Source organism: Syngnathus floridae, chromosome 14, assembly GCF_059516105.1.
Source record: "Syngnathus floridae isolate MCC-2025c chromosome 14, RoL_Sflo_1.0, whole genome shotgun sequence".
Classification (NCBI taxonomy): domain Eukaryota; kingdom Metazoa; phylum Chordata; class Actinopteri; order Syngnathiformes; family Syngnathidae; genus Syngnathus; species Syngnathus floridae.
Window position 1 is genome coordinate 236,085 of NC_142426.1, and position 17,404 is coordinate 253,488.

A 17,404-nucleotide genomic window follows, 5' to 3' on the forward strand; every position below is an offset into this window, starting at 1 on the left:
TTGCATACGTCTTACAACAAAGTAGTGATATTGCAGTTGAATAGAAGTAACATATCCTATGAAAATATATATATATACATATACTATATATATATATATATATATATATTAAAAATAAGTATAAAGTGCAGCAGTGATAATTATGCAATAGTGCAAGTAGGCAAAACAGTATTCAAGAGTGTGCAGAGGAATGCTAAACCATGTATTAAACTTCTATTTAAAGGGTTTATACAAGTTCAGTAAAGTTGGTAGTGCGAGATAGTGCAAGATAGAGGTCCGTAGTGTCATAAAGTACAGTTCTGTGAATGTGTGATGCAGAGTTCAGTTTAGAGCTCAACAGTTCTAGTGTTCAACAGTCTGATGACAGCAGGGAAAAAGCTGTTGCAGAACCTGGTGGACCTGCAGCGGATGCTGCAAACCTCTTCCCAGAGGGCAGCAGGGAGAACAGTCCATGGTGGGGGTGTGATGGGTCATTGATGATGTTACGGGCACGGGACATGCAGCGCTGAGATGAAATGTCCTGAATGGAGGGAAGAGGAGCCCCTATGATCCTCTCTGCTGTCCTCACCACTCTCCTCACGTTCTTCCAATCGGAGGCGGTGCAGCCTCCACACTACACAGAGAGACAGCTTGTCAGAATGCTCTCTATGGTGCTCCTGTAGAACGTCCTCATGATGGGTGGGGGCAGGTGGGCTCTCCTCATCCTCCGCAGGAAGTACAAGCGCTTCTGTGCCCTCTTGACCAGTGCCGTAGTGTTCATAGTCCAGGTGAGGTCTTCTGTGATGTGGACCCCCAGGAATTTGGTGGTGCTGACCACCTCCACAGCTGAGCTGTTGATGATCAGTGGAGCGTGGTGAGGCTGTTTTTTCCTGAAGTCGACGATGATCTCCTTCATCTTCTCCTCATTCAGGATCAGGCCGTTTTCTCTGCACCAGCCCACCAGCTGCTCCACCTCCTCTCTGTAGTCCAGGTCGTTGTTGTCTCTGATGAGCCCCACCACCGTTGTGTCGTCTGCTGACTTCACGATGTGATTGGTGGTGAACCTGAGGACGCAGTCGTGTGTCATCAGGGTGCACAGCAGGGGGCTCAGGACGCAGCCCTGAAGGGAGCCTGTGCTGAGGGTGATGACATCAGAGGTGTTCTGTCCGACCCGGACTGACTGAGGTCTGTTGGTGAGGAAGTCTAGCAGCCAGTTGCGAAGAGGGGTGTTGAAGCCCAGGTGTTCCAATTTTCCTACCAGATGCTGTGGGATGATGGTGTTAAACGCTGAGCTGAAGTCCAGGAACAGCCTCCGCACATGGGTGTTCTTCTCCTCCAGGTGAGCCAGGCTCAGGTGAAGAACGGAGGAGATGGCGTCCTGAGTGGAGCGGTTTTGCCGGTCGGCAAACTGGAACGGGTCAAATAATAGGGGGAGTCTGGAAACGATGTGACCTTTAAGCAGCCTTTCGAAGCACTTCATCATAACCGGAGTCAGTGCAACAGGCCGGTAATCATTAAATGAGGTGATTTGAGGTTTCTTCGGCACCGGAATGATGGAGGCAGTCTTAAAGCACGCTGTGGCTTGGCCCAGCGAGGTGTTATAAATGTCTGTGATGACCCCAGCCAGATGACTTGCACATTCCCTGAACACACGCCCAGGAATGTTGTCGGGGCCAGGGGCCTTACAGGGGTTGACTCTCCTCAGGGTCTTCAACACATCGGCGGAGTCAAGGCAGAGTACCTCCTCTTCCTGATGGGGGACAGTTTTAACTGCTGGAGTGCCGTTTAGTGCCTCGAACCTCCCAAAGAAGTTATTTAGACCATTTAGAAAGTCAGCATCAACTACACCCACCGGGGGGGGGAGGGTGAGTTGTAGTCTGTAATCGCCCGTATGCCTTGCCACATACTCCTGATGTTTTTGACGTCGTGGAAACGATCCTGAAATTTTCGACTGCGGTCTCGCTTCGCTATCCTGATGGCACGGTTCAAGTTGGCTCTCGCTGTCCTCAGTGTCTCCTTGTCGCCAGACTTGAAGGCAGAGTTCCGCGCTCGTAGCGTTTGACGTACCTCCTCAGTCATCCAGGGTCGTTGGTTGCCCCGGGTGATGATATTCTTAGTGGTGCTGACGTCCTCGGTGCATTTGTTGATGTAGGCTGACACAGTCATGGCACACGCATGTCTAATCTACATCGGGAAAACTGGGAGGGAGGGAGGCAGGCAGGGAGGCAGGCAGGGAGGCAGGCAGGGAGGCAGGCAGTGTCTGTCTGTTGAGGTTTTCACCTTGTTCTTCTCCTGCTGAAGTTCTAACTGGACGTCCATCAGTTTGGTTCTCAGCTCGTCATTGGCGGCCTGAAGGGCGTCCGTTCGCTCCGCCTTGGCCCGCCCTGCCGGAGCTCGTTTGGACATCTCTTACTCGAGTCTCGCCCGGTGGTCAGTCAGAGATCACAACATTTGTACCTGGAGAGCACAAACGCAGCGCTGTTTTCCACTGGCTTCGAACTCAACTTCAATCGGTACCGTAACTTACAACATCATAAACATAGAACTAGCTTGACTTATTCATTGAATAAATGCATTTGGTTCTTCAAAACTGCATCACGCAACATAGCGTGACCGAGACGGCCGTTATCCACCTGCGTGAAGTTATTTGGTGAAATGAATGAGATGTTTAAGACACCATCGTTCTGTCTCTATGTAGATGAAGGGAAATAATCGATTGCTGAAGGTCCAAAGGTGTTGTGATAAACAAATAAACATATTAGTGATTAGTGTCATATTTGTGATAAACATATTAGGCAGGATAATCTTATATGTTAACGTGACTGCCCACACTGTATTTATTTATGGTTATTTGTTAAATCGAGTACTGTTAGACATGAAATAGGAAGTGTTTAACATAAATGGAAGACGAAAGGGGTACTCACCATTGTAGCTCCTGCTGGTCAATGATACGAGCCTCTTCTTGCAGTGGAAAACATACAGCCAACAAACACCGTGGAACCTAAAGGAATGAAATTAAACATTAACATTTAGCCTCAACCAACATTCACAGATACAACGCAACGCAAACTACACAAACGTAAATCTTTTTAAACACAATGAGTTGTACTTACCGTGTACGCTCTAGACGGTCCACTTGCAAGCAGAAAATAAAGATATTTCTGTTGATAATCGTCGTGTTTGTATCCGGTGTCTCGCTCAAGGCCATTGCGCCCACAGATTTGAATTTTGGCGAGAGTTCAGCCTATTGACGTCATTTCCGCGGTGTAATACCCGCATATCTGAAACGGCAAAGTTAAGAGTAGAGTTAAATAAAGTTTTTAGTCAACGCAATAATTTACAACCGTTGACCAGTCGAAATAATCGTCGAAATTTGGCGTCTGTGGCTGGAAGCAGACGCCGAGTTCGACATTCCTCCCAAACGCCACACTCCCTCGCTTTTCAGGGCTAAAAAAAAACTATTGTAATTACCTTGTACGCTCTAGACGGTCAAGTTGCAAGCTGAAAACAAAAATATTTGCCTTGTTAGTCATCGTGTTACTAACCGCTGTTTCTTGTTTGCCAGAATTGCCGCTTTCCTACTTCCTGCTGCAAGCCACGCCCACGGCTTATAATTTTGCCGTGAGTTCCGCCTATGGACGTCATGTCCGCGTCACATGACTGCGACGTAATATTATCTAAAACTGTTTGTGCGGTATTGTGTTGTTCTGTGCGGTATTGTGTTATTCTGTGCGGCGTCGTGCTGTTCTGTGCGGCGTCGTGTTGTTCAGTGCGACGTCGTGTTGTTCAGTGCGGCATGGTGTTGTTCAGTGCGGCATGGTGTTGTTCAGTGCGGCATGGTGTTGTTCAGTGCGGCATAATGTTGTTCAGTGCGGCATAATGTTGTTCAGTGCGGCATGGTGTTGTTCAGTGCGGCATGGTGTTGTTCAGTGCGGCATGGTGTTGTTCAGTGCGGCATAATGTTGTTCAGTGCGCCATAATGTTGTTCAGTGCGGCATGGTGTTGTTCAGTGCGGGATGGTGTTGTTCAGTGCAGGATGGTGTTTTTCAGTGCGGCATGGTGTTGTTCAATGCGGCATGGTGTTGTTCAGTGCGGCATGGTGTTGTTCAGTGCGGCATAATGTTGTTCAGTGCGGCATGGTGTTGTTCAGTGCGGCATGGTGTTGTTCAGTGCGGCATGGTGTTGTTCAGTGCGGCATGGTGTTGTTCAGTGCGGAATGGTGTTGTTCAGTGCGGCATGGTGTTGTTCAGTCCGGGATGGTGTTTTTCAATGCGGGATCGTGTTGTTCAGTGCGGGGTGGTGTTGTTCAGTGCGGGATGGTGTTGTTCAGTGCGGCATGGTGTTGTTCAATGCGGCATGGTGTTGTTCAGTGCGGGATGGTGTTGTTCATTGCGGCATAGTGTTGTTCAGTGCGGCATGGTGTTGTTCAGTGCGGCATGGTGTTGTTCAGTGCGGCATGGTGTTGTTCAGTGCGGCATAATGTTGTTCAGTGCGGCATGGTGTTGTTCAGTGTGGAAAGGTGTTGTTCAGTGCAGGATGGTGTTGTTCAGTGCGGCATGGTGTTGTTCAATGCAGGATCGTGTTGTTCAGTGCAGCATGGTGTTGTTCAGTGCGGCATGGTGTTGTTCAATGCGGCATGGTGTTGTTCACTGCGGGATGGTGTTGTTCAATGCGGGATCGTGTTGTTCAGTGCGGCATAATGTTGTTCAGTGCAGCATGGTGTTGTTCAGTGCGGCATGGTGTTGTTCAGTGCAGGATGGTGTTGTTCAGTGCGGCATGGTGTTGTTCAATGTGGCATGGTGTTGTTCAGTGCGGGATGGTGTTGTTCAGTGCAGGATGGTGTTGTTCAGTGCGGCATGGTGTTGTTCAGTGCGGAATGGTGTTGTTCAGTGCGGCATGGTGTTGTTCAGTGCGGCATGGTGTTGTTCAGTGCAGGATGGTGTTGTTCAATGCGGGATCGTGTTGTTAAGTGCGGCATGGTGTTGTTCAGTGCGGCATGGTGTTGTTCAGTGCGGCATAATGTTGTTCAGTGCGGCATAATGTTGTTCAGTGCGGCATAATGTTGTTCAGTGCGGCATAATGTTGTTCAGTGCGGCATAATGTTGTTCAGTGCGGCATAATGTTGTTCAGTGCGGGATGGTGCTGTTCATTGCGGCATGGTGTTGTTCAGTGCGGCATGGTGTTGTTCAGTGCGGCATGGTGTTCAGTGCGGGATGGTGTTGTTCAGTGCAGGATGGTGTTGTTCAGTGCGGCATGGTGTTGTTCAATGCGGCATGGTGTTGTTCAGTTCGGGATGGTGTTGTTCAGTGCGGCATGGTGTTGTTCAGTGCGGCATAATGTTTTTCAGTGCGGCATGGTGTTGTTCAGTGCGGCATGGTGTTGTTCAGTGCAGCATAATGTTGTTCAGTGCGGCATGGTGTTGTTCAGTGCGGAATGGTGTTGTTCAGTGCGGCATGGTGTTGTTCAGTGCGGCATGGTGTTGTTCAGTGCGGCATGGTGTTGTTCAGTGCGGCATGGTGTTGTTCAGTGCGGCATGGTGTTGTTCATTTCGGCATAATGTTGTTCAGTGCGGCATAATGTTGTTTAGTGCGGCATGGTGTTGTTCAGTGCGGGATGGTGTTGTTCAGTGCGTTATAATGTTGTTCAGTGCGGCATGGTGTTGTTCAGTGCGGCATGGTGTTGTTCAGTGCGGCATGGTGTTGTTCAGTGCGGCATAATGTTGTTCAGTGCGGCATAATGTTGTTCAGTGCGGCATGGTGTTGTTCAGTGCGGGATGGTGTTGTTCAGTGCGGGATGGTGTTGTTCAGTGCGGCATGGTGTTCAATGCGGAATGGTGTTGTTCAGTGCAGGATGGTGTTGTTCAGTGTGGCATGGTGTTGTTCAGTGCGGCATAATGTTGTTCAGTGCGGCATGGTGTTGTTCAGTGCGGCATGGTGTTGTTCAGTGCGGCATGGTGTTGTTCAGTGCGGCATGGTGTTGTTCAGTGCGGCATAATGTTGTTCAGTGCGGCATAATGTTCAGTGCGGCATAATGTTGTTCAGTGCGGCATGGTGTTGTTCAGTGCGGCATAATGTTGTTCAGTGCGGCATGGTGTTGTTCAGTGCGGCATGGTGTTGTTCAGTGCGGCATAATGTTCAGTGCGGCATAATGTTGTTCAGTGCGGCATGGTGTTGTTCAGTGCGGGATGGTGTTGTTCAGTGCAGGATGGTGTTGTTCAGTGCGGCATGGTGTTCAGTGCGGGATGGTGTCTTTCAGTGCGGCATGGTGTCGTTCAGTGCGGCATGGTGTCTTTCAGTGCGGCATGGTGTCGTTCAGTGAGGCATGGTGTTGTTCAGTGCGGCATGGTGTTGTTTAGTGCGGCATGGTGTTGTTCAGTGCGGGATGGTGTTGTCCAGTGCGGCATGGTGTTGTTCAGTGCGGTATCGTGTTGTTCAGTGCGGTATCGTGTTGTTCAGTGCGGTATCGTGTTTCTCAGTGCGGTATCGTGTTGTTCAGTGCAGTATCGTTGTGTTGTTCGTATTGTGTTGTGTTGTTCGTAATGTGTTGTGTTGTTCGTATTGTGTTGTGTTGTTCGTATTGTGTTGTGTTGTTCGTATTGTGTTGTGTTGTTCATATTGTGTTGTTCATATTGTGTTGAGTTGTTCGTATTGTGTTGTGTTGTTCGTATTGTGTTGCCTTTAACACTTAGCCTCTAACACTTAGCCTCTAACACTTAGCCTCTAGCATCTAGAAGGTAAATAAATAGGAAGGAAGGACTCACCGGTGACGTCTTCGCCCACGTCCAAGCGTTGTACTTTGTATTTTCATCCTTCTGACAGTGGAAAACATAGCCAACAAACACCGTGGAACCTAAACGAATGAAAGAAAACTATCATTTGGCCACAACCAACATTCACAGATACAACACAATGTGACGTGCGGGGTTGAGGTTAAAGGTTGAGTGAAGGGCCCTCGTTTTAAACTACTTTTTTGAAAAGGATTGGGAACAAGTAAGACGTATTTAATTTATTTAATGGGAAGTAGTAAGAGCTATTGAATTTAATCTATGTATTATATTCTATTGTATTGTATTCTGTTGTATTCTTTTGGATTGTATTCACACTAACCCCACTAAAACTTCAGCCCACAAAAACTCGCCTCTGGCGCCTAGCCTCTGGCACTTAGCCTCTAACACTTAGCCTTTAACACTTAGCCTTTAACACTTAGCCTTTAACACTTAGCCTTTAACACTTAGCCTAGAAGGTGAATAAATAGGGTTAAAGGTTGAGTGAAGGGACCTCGTTTTAAACTACTTTTTTGAAAAGGAGTGGGAACAAGTAAGACGTATTTAATTTATTTAATGGGAAGTAGTAAGACTTATTAAATTTATTTAATCTACTTTTCTTCCCAGGCAAAATTTGATGTGCTGCAATTCCAAATTTCCAAAGTGAATGAAGGAATGAAGTCCTTTAAATTATGATTTTGTATAAATACTAGGCATTAACACAAAATCGACGGCACAAAATGGGCAGACTTTACTTGTTTGAAAAGGACTGGTTACAAGACAGACTTTTTTAATTTATTTAATGGGAAGAAGACTTTAGTTTAATTGATCTATTTTTGTTCCCTGGCAAAATTCGATTTGCTGCAATTCCAAATTTCCAAAGTGAATGAAGGAAAGAAGTCGTTTAAATTATGATTTTGTTTAAATACTAGGCATAGACACAAAATCTACGGCACAAAATGGGCAGACTTTACTTGTTTGAAGAGGACTGGTTACAAGACAGACTTTTCTGATTTATTTAATGGGAAGAAGACTTATTTAGTTTATTTAATCTATTTTTGTTCCCTGGCAAAACTGGATTTGCTGAAATTGTATTTTGCCAAATCTTGCCTTGAGACCTGATAGGAAGTATTAAACGCTTAGTTAAATCAATACAAGTTGGTAATAAGAGCGAGTAATGTTGGTTGAACCGATGAATGAAGGTTGAAAGCAATTTAAATTATGACTTTGTATAAATACTAGATATTAACAGAACATCTACTGCGCGAAATGGGCAGAGTTTACTTGTTTGAGAAGGAGTGGCTTATTCAAAACTAAGATTTATTTAATCTGTTTGTTCCCAGGCAAAATTGGATGTGATGCAATTCCAAATTTCACCACATGATGGTGCCCAATTTTGACTTCATAGGACATATTAAACACTTAGCTTGTTATTATGTTCAAGGTAAGCAGATTTGTTTATTATTCTAATGGCCTCTTCAAAACTATTCTGGATTACTACTTTGGATCTATTCTACATTACTTGGCAACAACATACTCTGTAACAGATTAGGCAGTATAATCATATCTGTTAACTTGAGAGTGCCCACACTCAATCTACTTATCGTGATGTGTTAAATCAATTACTGTTAGACATTATTTGTCTGATAATCTACCAAATCTTTGAATTGAAGAATTTGTGATTTAATTAATAGCTTGTTGTTATGTTAAGGGTAATCAGACTTGTATATAATTCTAATGGCCTTCTTTTGTAAACTATTCTGAATTACAACTTTGGATCTTATATTACTTTGCAACAATCTACTCCGTGACAGATTAGGCAGTATAATCACATATGTTAACTTCAGTGCCCACACTGTATTTATTTATGGTTATTTGTTAAATCAAGTACTGTTAGACATGAAATAGGAAGTGTTTAACATAAATGTTATGGCTACTCACCATTGTAGCTCGCTCCTGGTCAATGATACGAGCCTCTTCTTGCAGTGGAAAACTTGCAGCCAACAAACACCGTGGAACCTAAAGGAATGAAATTAAACATTAACATTTCGCCTCGACCAATTTTCACACGTACAACGCAACGCGGCTACACTTCTGCTATTACAAACGTAAATCTCCTTAAACACAATGAGTGTTACTTACCGTGTACGCTCTAGACGGTCCAGTTGCAAGCAGAAAATAAAGATATTTCTGTTGATAATCGTCGCTGCTCAGTGGCTCACGGCCATCGGGCCAACAGATTTGAATTTTGGCGGAGGTTCGGGCAATTACGTCATATCCGCGGCACATGACTGCGACGTAATACCCGCTTATCTGAAACGGCAGTTAAAAGTAGAGTTACATCAAGTTTTCTTGGAACCTAAACGAATGAAAGAAAACTATCATTTGGCCACAACCAACATTCACAGATACAACACAACGTGCGGGGTTGAGGTTAAAGATTGAGTGAAGGGCCCTCGTTTTAAACTACTGTTTTGAAAAGGAGTGGGAACAAGTAAGACGTATTTAATTTATTTAATGGGAAGTAGTAAGACTTATTAAATTTATTTAATCTACTTTTCTTCCCAGGCAAAATTTGATGTGCTGCAATTCCAAATTTCCAAAGTGAATGAAGGAATGAAGTCCTTTAAATTATGATTTTGTATAAATACTAGGCATTAACACAAAATCGACGGCACAAAATGGGCAGACTTTACTTGTTTGAAAAGGACTGGTTACAAGACAGACTTTTTTAATTTATTTAATGGGAAGAAGACTTATTTAGTTTAATTGATCTATTTTTGTTCCCTGGCAAAATTCGATTTGCTGCAATTCCAAATTTCCAAAGTGAATGAAGGAAAGAAGTCGTTTAAATTATGATTTTGTTTAAATACTAGGCATAGACACAAAATCTACGGCACAAAATGGGCAGACTTTATTTGTTTGAAGAGGACTGGTTACAAGACAGACTTTTCTGATTTATTTAATGGGAAGAGGACTTATTTAGTTTATTTAATCTATTTTTGTTCCCTGGCAAAATTGGATTTGCTGAAATTGTATTTTGCCAAATCTCGATTTGAGACCTGATAGGAAGTATTAAACGCTTAGTTAAATCAATACCAGTTGGTAATAAGAGCGAGTAATGTTGGTTGAACCGATGAATGAAGGTTGAAAGCAATTTAAATTATGACTTTGTATAAATACTAGATATTAACAGAACATCTACTGCACAGAATGGGCAGAGTTTACTTGTTTGAGAAGGAGTGGCTTATTCAAAACTAAGATTTATTTAATCTGTTTGTTCCCAGGCAAAATTGGATGTGATGCAATTCCAAATTTCACCACATGATGGTGCCCAATTTTGACTTCATAGGACATATTAAACACTTAGCTTGTTATTATGTTCAAGGTAATCAGATTTGTTTATCATTCTAATGGCCTCTTCAAAACTATTCTGGATTACTACTTTGGATCTATTCTACATTACTTGGCAACAACATACTCTGTAACAGATTAGGCAGTATAATCACATATGTTAACTTGAGAGTGCCCACACTCAATCTACTTATCGTGATGTGTTAAATCAATTACTGTTAGACATTATTTGTCTGATAATCTACCAAATCTTTGAATTGAAGAATTTGTGATTTAATTAATAGCTTGTTCAGGGTAATCAGACTTGTATATAATTCTAATGGCCTTCTTTTGAAAACTATTCTGAATTACAACTTTGGATCTTATATTACTTTGCAACAATCTACTCGGTGACAGATTAGGCAGTATAATCACATATGTTAACTTCAGTGCCCACACTGTATTTATTTATTGTTATTTGTTAAATCAAGTACTGTTAGACATGAAATAGGAAGTGTTTAACATAAATGTTATGGCTACTCACCATTGTAGCTCGCTCCTGGTCAATGATATGAGCCTCTTCTTGCAGTGGAAAACTTGCAGCCAACAAACACCGTGGAACCTAAAGGAATGAAATTAAACATTAACATTTCGCCTGGACCAACATTCACACGTACAACGCAACGCAGCTACACTTCTGCTATTACAAACGTAAATCTCCTTAAACACAACGAGTGTTACTTACCGTGTACGCTCTAGGCAAAATTGGATGTGATGCAATTCCAAATCTATCTGAAACGGCAGTTAAAAGTAAAGTTACATCAAGTTTTCTTTTTTAATCAACACAATCATTTACAACCGTTGACCAGAAAGAATCGTCGAAATTCGACGTCCCCCACAAACGCCACGCTCACTCGCTTTTCAGGGCAACAAAAGTACTTCTTTTTAAAAACGATGAGTTGTACTTACCGTGTACGCTCTGGACGGTCCAGTTGCAAGCAGAAAATAAAAATATTTCTCTTGTTAGTCGTATGTTACCATCCGCTGTGTCTTTGTGGACATCGCCGCCATTTTCCTACTTCCTGCTGCGAGCCACGCCCACAGATTTAAATTTGGGCGGAAGCTCTTTCCATTGGCGTCGTTTTCGCATATAGCAAATCCGATTGGTTGGGAAGGGGGCACGGTTATGCAGCCGAGGGGTCCTGTGATCGGTGGGATGTAAAGTAGGCGTCGACGTCACGTCCGCGTCACGTGACCACGACGTGGCAGACGTCATATAGCAACCGCTGTTTTGTTTAGTAGACTTACAGTTGTTATGCATTGACATAATGGCGCACACACCAAATAGATTTAAATAAATTAAATAATTCTTCTGCCCACTCTCTTTTAAACAAGTTAACTCTCCCCGCGGATTTGAATTCCGGCGAAAGTTACGCCCATCGACGTCACGTATGTCACGTGACCACGACGTGGCAGATGTCATATAGCAACCGCTGTTTTGTTTAGTAGATTTACAGTTGTTATGCATTGGCATAATGGTGTGCACTCAAAATAGATTTAAATAAATTAAATATTTCTTCTGCCCACTCCCTTTTAAACAAGTTAACTCTGCCCACGTCCATTGACGTCTTGTCTGCGTCACGTGACCACGACGTAGCGACGTCATATAGTAACCGCTGTTTTGATTAGTAGACTTACAGTTATTATGCGTTGACATAATGGCGCACTGGTTAGCATGGCCACCTCTTAAGCATGATGTTGCGGGTTCGACGCCTGATCAATGTTAGCATGGAGTGACCTGAAGTGCATGGCGCTGAAGATTTGAATCTTTGAAATGCGCTGAGGTCTGGCATATCAGGCAGAATGGTTTGCCATCACGTTCAACAAAAAATAGAAACTTTCTCACTCTGATTAAAACGTCCTGTGTTCATCTACGTATTTTCGTTTTGCTGTGCATCTTTTCCCTGCCATTTCGAGAGCCCAATTGACACTCATAGTTTAAAGAAATGTGTTTGCCCATCCTACTTTGTGGAATTTCACCACATGCGCTTTTGACCAAAATACCAAATTGAACTCAAGTGAAGCCAACACGCACAACCCCCCCAAACACACACACAAATGTTGATATGAACATGAAAGAGCCGCATGCGGTTCGGGAGTTGCGGCTTGGCCAAACCTGTACTATACAACTTTATTTGTATAAAATTTTCACAACAGCTGTCACACAAACAAAGCGGGAAAAACCGAAGACGTGCGTGTTCCGCCCACGCTGGATTTATTTGCACCTTTGAAAAGACACCGTATTGCCGCAGATGTGGCAAAGAGTACTCTTGGGCATCTGAGACGGAAGGATGTCCAAAGCATCACGTCACCTGCTCTGGTAGGCATGGTGGTGGGACGTTGAGGTCAACCGCTTTGGGGTTGGCTGAATCTTTGATCGCAGGATGCCACACACTTGAAGACAGAAGCAGAAAAGCAGAGCTAAATGCAAAATGTACTCACCGGTGACTCCAATTTTTTTCCCCCCTGAAGAAACAGCTGGACGGGTGGCCCCGGCTGGCCAGTGGGACTCTTGTTATTCTGACCCTTTTTAGTGCGCGTTTGGGGCAACAACCGTTTTTTGTGGCGCTCTCTTCTGGTTCAAAAGTGCCCTGCATGTGAATTTGCTTTTCCTGCCTTCTGATTGGATGAGCCCCGGTGTGACGCGGTGCCTCTGTCACCGTGGCGGGGGGTATACGTTGGCATCGGAGCGTCTGCCAACGTCTGAGACCGGCTGGCAGTGTATCGGAGGTGTCGAGTGCGGTGCCGCTGGAGCTCACTCACCAGCTGGTGTTAGGGCCACAGAATGAAGGCCAAGGAGAAGAATAGAAAGAGAAACAGAAACTTCTCCTCCAATTGTTTGATTTGTCTCTTCTGAGCTTCGATGAATTCTTTCAGCTCTTTGTTCCTCTAGGACGGACAAATGGAAAGTGGCATTCAAAAGCCAGTAAGCGTGCAAGTAAGTGCCGGGCTGGCTTTGGGCCCTTACCTGTTGCGCGCTGTGCAGCAGATCCATTCTCTCTTGGAGGATGCAAGCGTCGCGCTCCCTCAACTCGCACATCAGGGCTCGCTTCCATTGGTCCACGGCGCTCCTAAGCTCTTCTCTCTGATCCGCCGTCAGCACGTCATTCACGCCAGCGTGGCTGGCTTTTTCGCCGTCCGTGGCGGGGCAGTCCCGCTGCGGTAGCGCCTCGTACAACATGGCCTCCAGCTCCAGGATCCTCTGGGCCGCAATCCTCGTCCATCAGTGGTCCGGCGGGAGATTTGAGGGCGGCTTACCTTATGAGCCTGGTCCATGGAACACTTCCTGAAGTCCAACTCTTCATCCAGGTAGCCCTTCTGCTTGCAGAACATATCCTAGCACAGCTCAAGGTCAGAATTGTTGGGGCACATTGCCGGAGTTCCCCTTGGCTGATGTCGCGTGTCTGTCTACCTTCTCACTTTCAATGTCCAACATCTTCTGTTGAAGTGCTGACTTGGTCACTTTGATGTATTCTAACCACTGAGGAAAGGCTGGTGTCACATAAGCAGAATGCGAGAGCGTGCGTGGACGTGCGCGTTACCTTCTCGGCTAGGGTGAGAAGGGTCCTGGCGTGAATCACGACCACCTGCTCCTCGTTGGTGAGATTCTGCAAGAGCCCAAAGGCACAGCGTCAACAAGCTTCTTTCAGCGCAAAGCCTTCCAAAAGTCACATTTGAGCCGCCGAGTCTCGTGGAGTGCGAACATAAGGAGTTCGACATACACTTACGGCGTTATAGCCCAGGATGTCCAGCTTCTTCATCAGATCACTGATGACGATGTCCGGGGGAAAGGCGCAAGGAGCAATGTAAGGTGTTCTGGGACCTCGGGTTAAGGTTAGGGTTGCGAGGGACGCCTTACGTACGCTCACGCCCTCGGCCTCGCAGTAGATCTGCAAAGGGCTGAGGCCGTCTGGGAAACGGACTTGCAGAAACTTCAAGACGGGGGAGACCCATTCCCTCTCCTGAAAGGCAGAGGCATGCATCCGTCCGTCCGTCCGTCCGTCCGTCACATCTCTGGCCTCAACACGCTTGTGCGAGTCTTCCCACCTCCAGCTCCAGGATGCGGAACTCAAGCAGTTCGTTTTGGTCTCGGATATCCTGGATGTGCTCTTTCAGACGCGCTTCTTCCGCCTCCATCCGCCTGACCTGAAAAGACAGTCAGACCTCATCTCCGGGGCTTCCCGACAGGTGTGACGCCAAGCGACTCCGCCCAGCGCCTTTCTTTCCGTCACCTTTTCGGCCAACTGCTGATTGCTCTGACGCAGCAGCTTCTTCTCCTCCACCCACTTGACATTCTAGAAGAGACAAACGCGTGGACAGCTTTGGAATGTTGTGTCATTTTCATCCACAAATTCTTTGGTTGACTGGAAAATGACATTTGCTTTTCTCCGCATTTTCCCAGCCACGTTCGGGGGTTGGGGAGGGGGGGGGGGTTGGTCCAGTAATGCCAGACGGATGAGTGACTGAAGAATGTAGCTATTTTGTCTGAGAAAAAGGTGTGCTCATTGATGAGCTTACCTGTCCTTGTTGCTTCAGCGCTGACTCCAGATCTGCTACTCTGCTTTGATAGTGACCCATTTCTACCATCAGCTTTTCTCTGGTCTGAAAGGAGGAGGAGGGAGGCTCCTCCTCCTCCTTTCAGACCAGAGAACACCCGAGGCTGGGTGAGAACGGGGAGGGTGCGACCCGGCCGGGGGTTGCGGGAAGGGGCGCCACCTTGATCTCCTTCTCGGCGTCGTAGTCCCCTTCGCTGGTCTGGGCTAGCAGAGCGTAGGCTCGTTGCAGCGCTTGATATTCTTGCGTCAGCGAAGCTCCGCCTCTTCATGCACACACCAATGCAACACAGCACTAGTACCAGAATCAGTCAGACCGGCGACAAAGCACCCGCGACGCAAAGACGAGTCCGATTCCAGGCTGAAGAGGAATGTTTGGTGCCAATACGCTGGCAGAAATGGCAGGCTACCTCTTCGGGTTCCGTGTCGGGGGTTCTGTCGGTGTGAAAAGACAAGGACGATCCGTCCGAGTCCACCAACACGTCTTCGTCGTAGCCGTAAAATGTTTCGATGACCTGCGGGTGCGGAAGCAAACATCTCTCTGAACAAACTGAAGCGACACCTCACGATGAATCGACGAGAGGAACGATAGCGAGAAAAAGGCCATTTCATCTTGCGCAACACCAAGCAGCCGCAAACAAACAGACTCACCTTGCAGGACCTCACGCTTTGTTCCTCCTCAGAGATTCTCGACGTCGGTATCGTAGCAGCAAATCTCTCTCCTGTCGACACAAATAATCCGCCTTTGAGATTCTTTGGATGCAAAGGGAACGAACGGCTCCGGCGCAGAAACAAACGCGACTCACAATGACATTTCTGACATGAGCTCCTGTCTCCAGAGCCTGAAAAACACGTCACCGGCGATGATTGGAGGGACGCTCGTCTTTTCCAAAAGTGACAACTACAGGGTGTGTCAGGGTTTTCCAGATTATCTTTATCGTATCATTGTGTTGCTTTGACTTTGACTGCGACCTGTAATAAATAATATTATTTATCCCTTATTTATCCCTATCGCTTATCCCTTCCTACACAAAGTCGTAAAACACCCCTTGCTATGTTTTGACTAGAGGTCAAGGGCTTCCTCTATTCAATCCACTCTTACACCCACCCTGTTTCTCTTAATTAAAATGCTCGTGCAGGAGCCGAGAGTCAGACTTCATTCGTACAACGGATGGACTCTCCACCTGCAGGTGTCCAAAAGAACTTACTTGTCTCCCGTGTGGTTCTTGCAAAATAAGTTGGAGCGAGCGCAACTCTAACAGGGTGCATTTTGCCACTAGCTGCCTACGGACAATGACGTCGCGCTCGCGGCTCATGGTTGACGGGCTGAGCAGCCGGGCAAGTCCGTCGTTTTCAGCGCACAGCGAGTGGCAAAGGCGCTGACAAAACGGGAGCTTTGAGCTGCTGAAAACGGCAAAACAAGTCTAAAGCGTGTTCAAACGCGTGCGCACAATGCTCCTGCTTGAAAGGTCGGAATTTAAGGGGCCAATTTTTTGGATGGCGGCCGCCGGCCAAGCTTTGGACGGAAAAGGTTTCCTGGCGACAGCGAGCGAGCGCGGCGCTGCCGTACGTGCACCGAGTCGCCTGCCTGAAGACCTTGGACAAGTCGTCGATGATGTGCCGCTGCTCCACAACTTGAAGGAACTCCATTTCACCGTCCTGCTGGCCGCAACCGCGGTCCAGGTCATTGAGCGAACTAGGCCTTCTCTGTGGAACACAAATGCAGTGGACTCTGTTGGCACGCCGCCGTTGTCCGCGTCGACTTACCAAGCTTGCCATCTCCTCGTTCTCCTGGGTGACAAAGCGCACTTTGTTTTCAAGGCGACACAGCACCAGCGAGAGTTCTTCATTCTTCCTGCTCAGGCGTTTGTTTTTGTACAGGAGTGGCAGAAACTGGCTTTCTGTTTCTCTCAGTCGCTTTAGCTGCAAGCATGAAGTGCGGGATGTGAAAGACGCACAACACGCGGGCCAGAACGTATCCATTCCTTTTGCATCGGTTTGAACGGAATCGTGGCTTTGGCTCCCAATAAAAGACATCTACCAGGCAACCGACTCGCCGCGCCGCTCAACTAATAAGCAAGCGCAATGGGTGCCTCGCTGGATGGCGCGCATCAAACGTAGCGCAAACCTTCAAGCGTGCCGTCAATAAATTACCAGTTCATTGCGCTCTTCAGAAAGCAGGGCGTTTCGATCCTCCGGTTTCCTGATGACTGCGCTGAGCTCAGCGATTTTCAGATGAAACCGTCGCGTGTCCCGATCCTCCTGAGACTGAAAACGCCCCGCAACACACACACACAAGCACTCGTTCAAAGTTCAAAACTGTTTTTGTGCTACCTTCCTCCAGCAACGAACTAAGTCATGCGTACTGCAAGTGTGTGATGAGGTGGCTTACGCTATGAAGAGGATTGCTAGTAGCGGCGTTGACCCCACTTCCAGGGTAGTTTAGGCCCACCCTTTGGGAATCCCTCAGGGCAGCGATCTGCTGCTCGGCAGCCTGAGTCTGCAGCTGAAGGCGGTGGACGTGGCCGGCCCCAGGGTTTTATCCAAAACACTAACCGCTCTGTCTTTCAGCTTGATCTCATCCGTCTGGATGTACAAACGGGGAGCGCTCAGGCAGGCGGGCAAACTCATTTGCCAGATTTGTGACAAAAACAAAGAGAGCAACCGGCCAATTTTTTTCTTGAATCGACTAGAACACCTTTGCTGTGACAAAAGT

The 17,404-nt window shown here is 46.5% G+C and overlaps 1 protein-coding gene and 1 long non-coding RNA gene across 2 annotated transcripts; both read right to left on the bottom strand.

Annotated features, from left to right (window-relative positions):
• Positions 1-12,648: 12,648 nt before the first annotated feature.
• Positions 12,649-14,889, bottom strand: LOC148386878 (janus kinase and microtubule-interacting protein 3-like). Its single transcript, XM_088397051.1, has 8 exons — positions 14,654-14,889; positions 14,368-14,430; positions 14,183-14,281; positions 13,864-14,097; positions 13,678-13,743; positions 13,548-13,616; positions 13,104-13,471; positions 12,649-13,024 (listed from the first exon to the last, which is right to left on the bottom strand). The coding sequence occupies exons 1-7, from the start codon at positions 14,720-14,722 to the stop codon at positions 13,244-13,246; spliced, it is 828 nt and encodes a 275-aa protein (XP_088253177.1). The 5' UTR covers positions 14,723-14,889; the 3' UTR covers positions 12,649-13,024; positions 13,104-13,243.
• Positions 14,890-15,098: 209 nt separating this feature from the next.
• Positions 15,099-16,956, bottom strand: LOC148386879 (uncharacterized). Its single transcript, XR_015862752.1, has 4 exons — positions 16,843-16,956; positions 15,495-16,611; positions 15,340-15,410; positions 15,099-15,203 (listed from the first exon to the last, which is right to left on the bottom strand). It is a non-coding gene; the product is annotated as an uncharacterized LOC148386879 (long non-coding RNA).
• Between the last annotated feature and the right edge of the window lie 448 nt (positions 16,957-17,404).

Excerpts from the sequence above, each read along its gene's own strand:
- LOC148386878 (XM_088397051.1), bottom strand. The coding sequence starts at position 14,722 with ATGGTAGAAATGGGTCACTATCAAAGCAGAGTAGCAGATCTGGAGTCA. Across the intron at positions 13,744-13,863 it reads ACATCCTGGGCTATAACGCC|AATCTCACCAACGAGGAGCA; the intron begins GTAAGTGTATGT and ends GGGCTCTTGCAG. Across the intron at positions 13,617-13,677 it reads TTCTCACCCTAGCCGAGAAG|TGGTTAGAATACATCAAAGT; the intron begins GTAACGCGCACG and ends GCCTTTCCTCAG.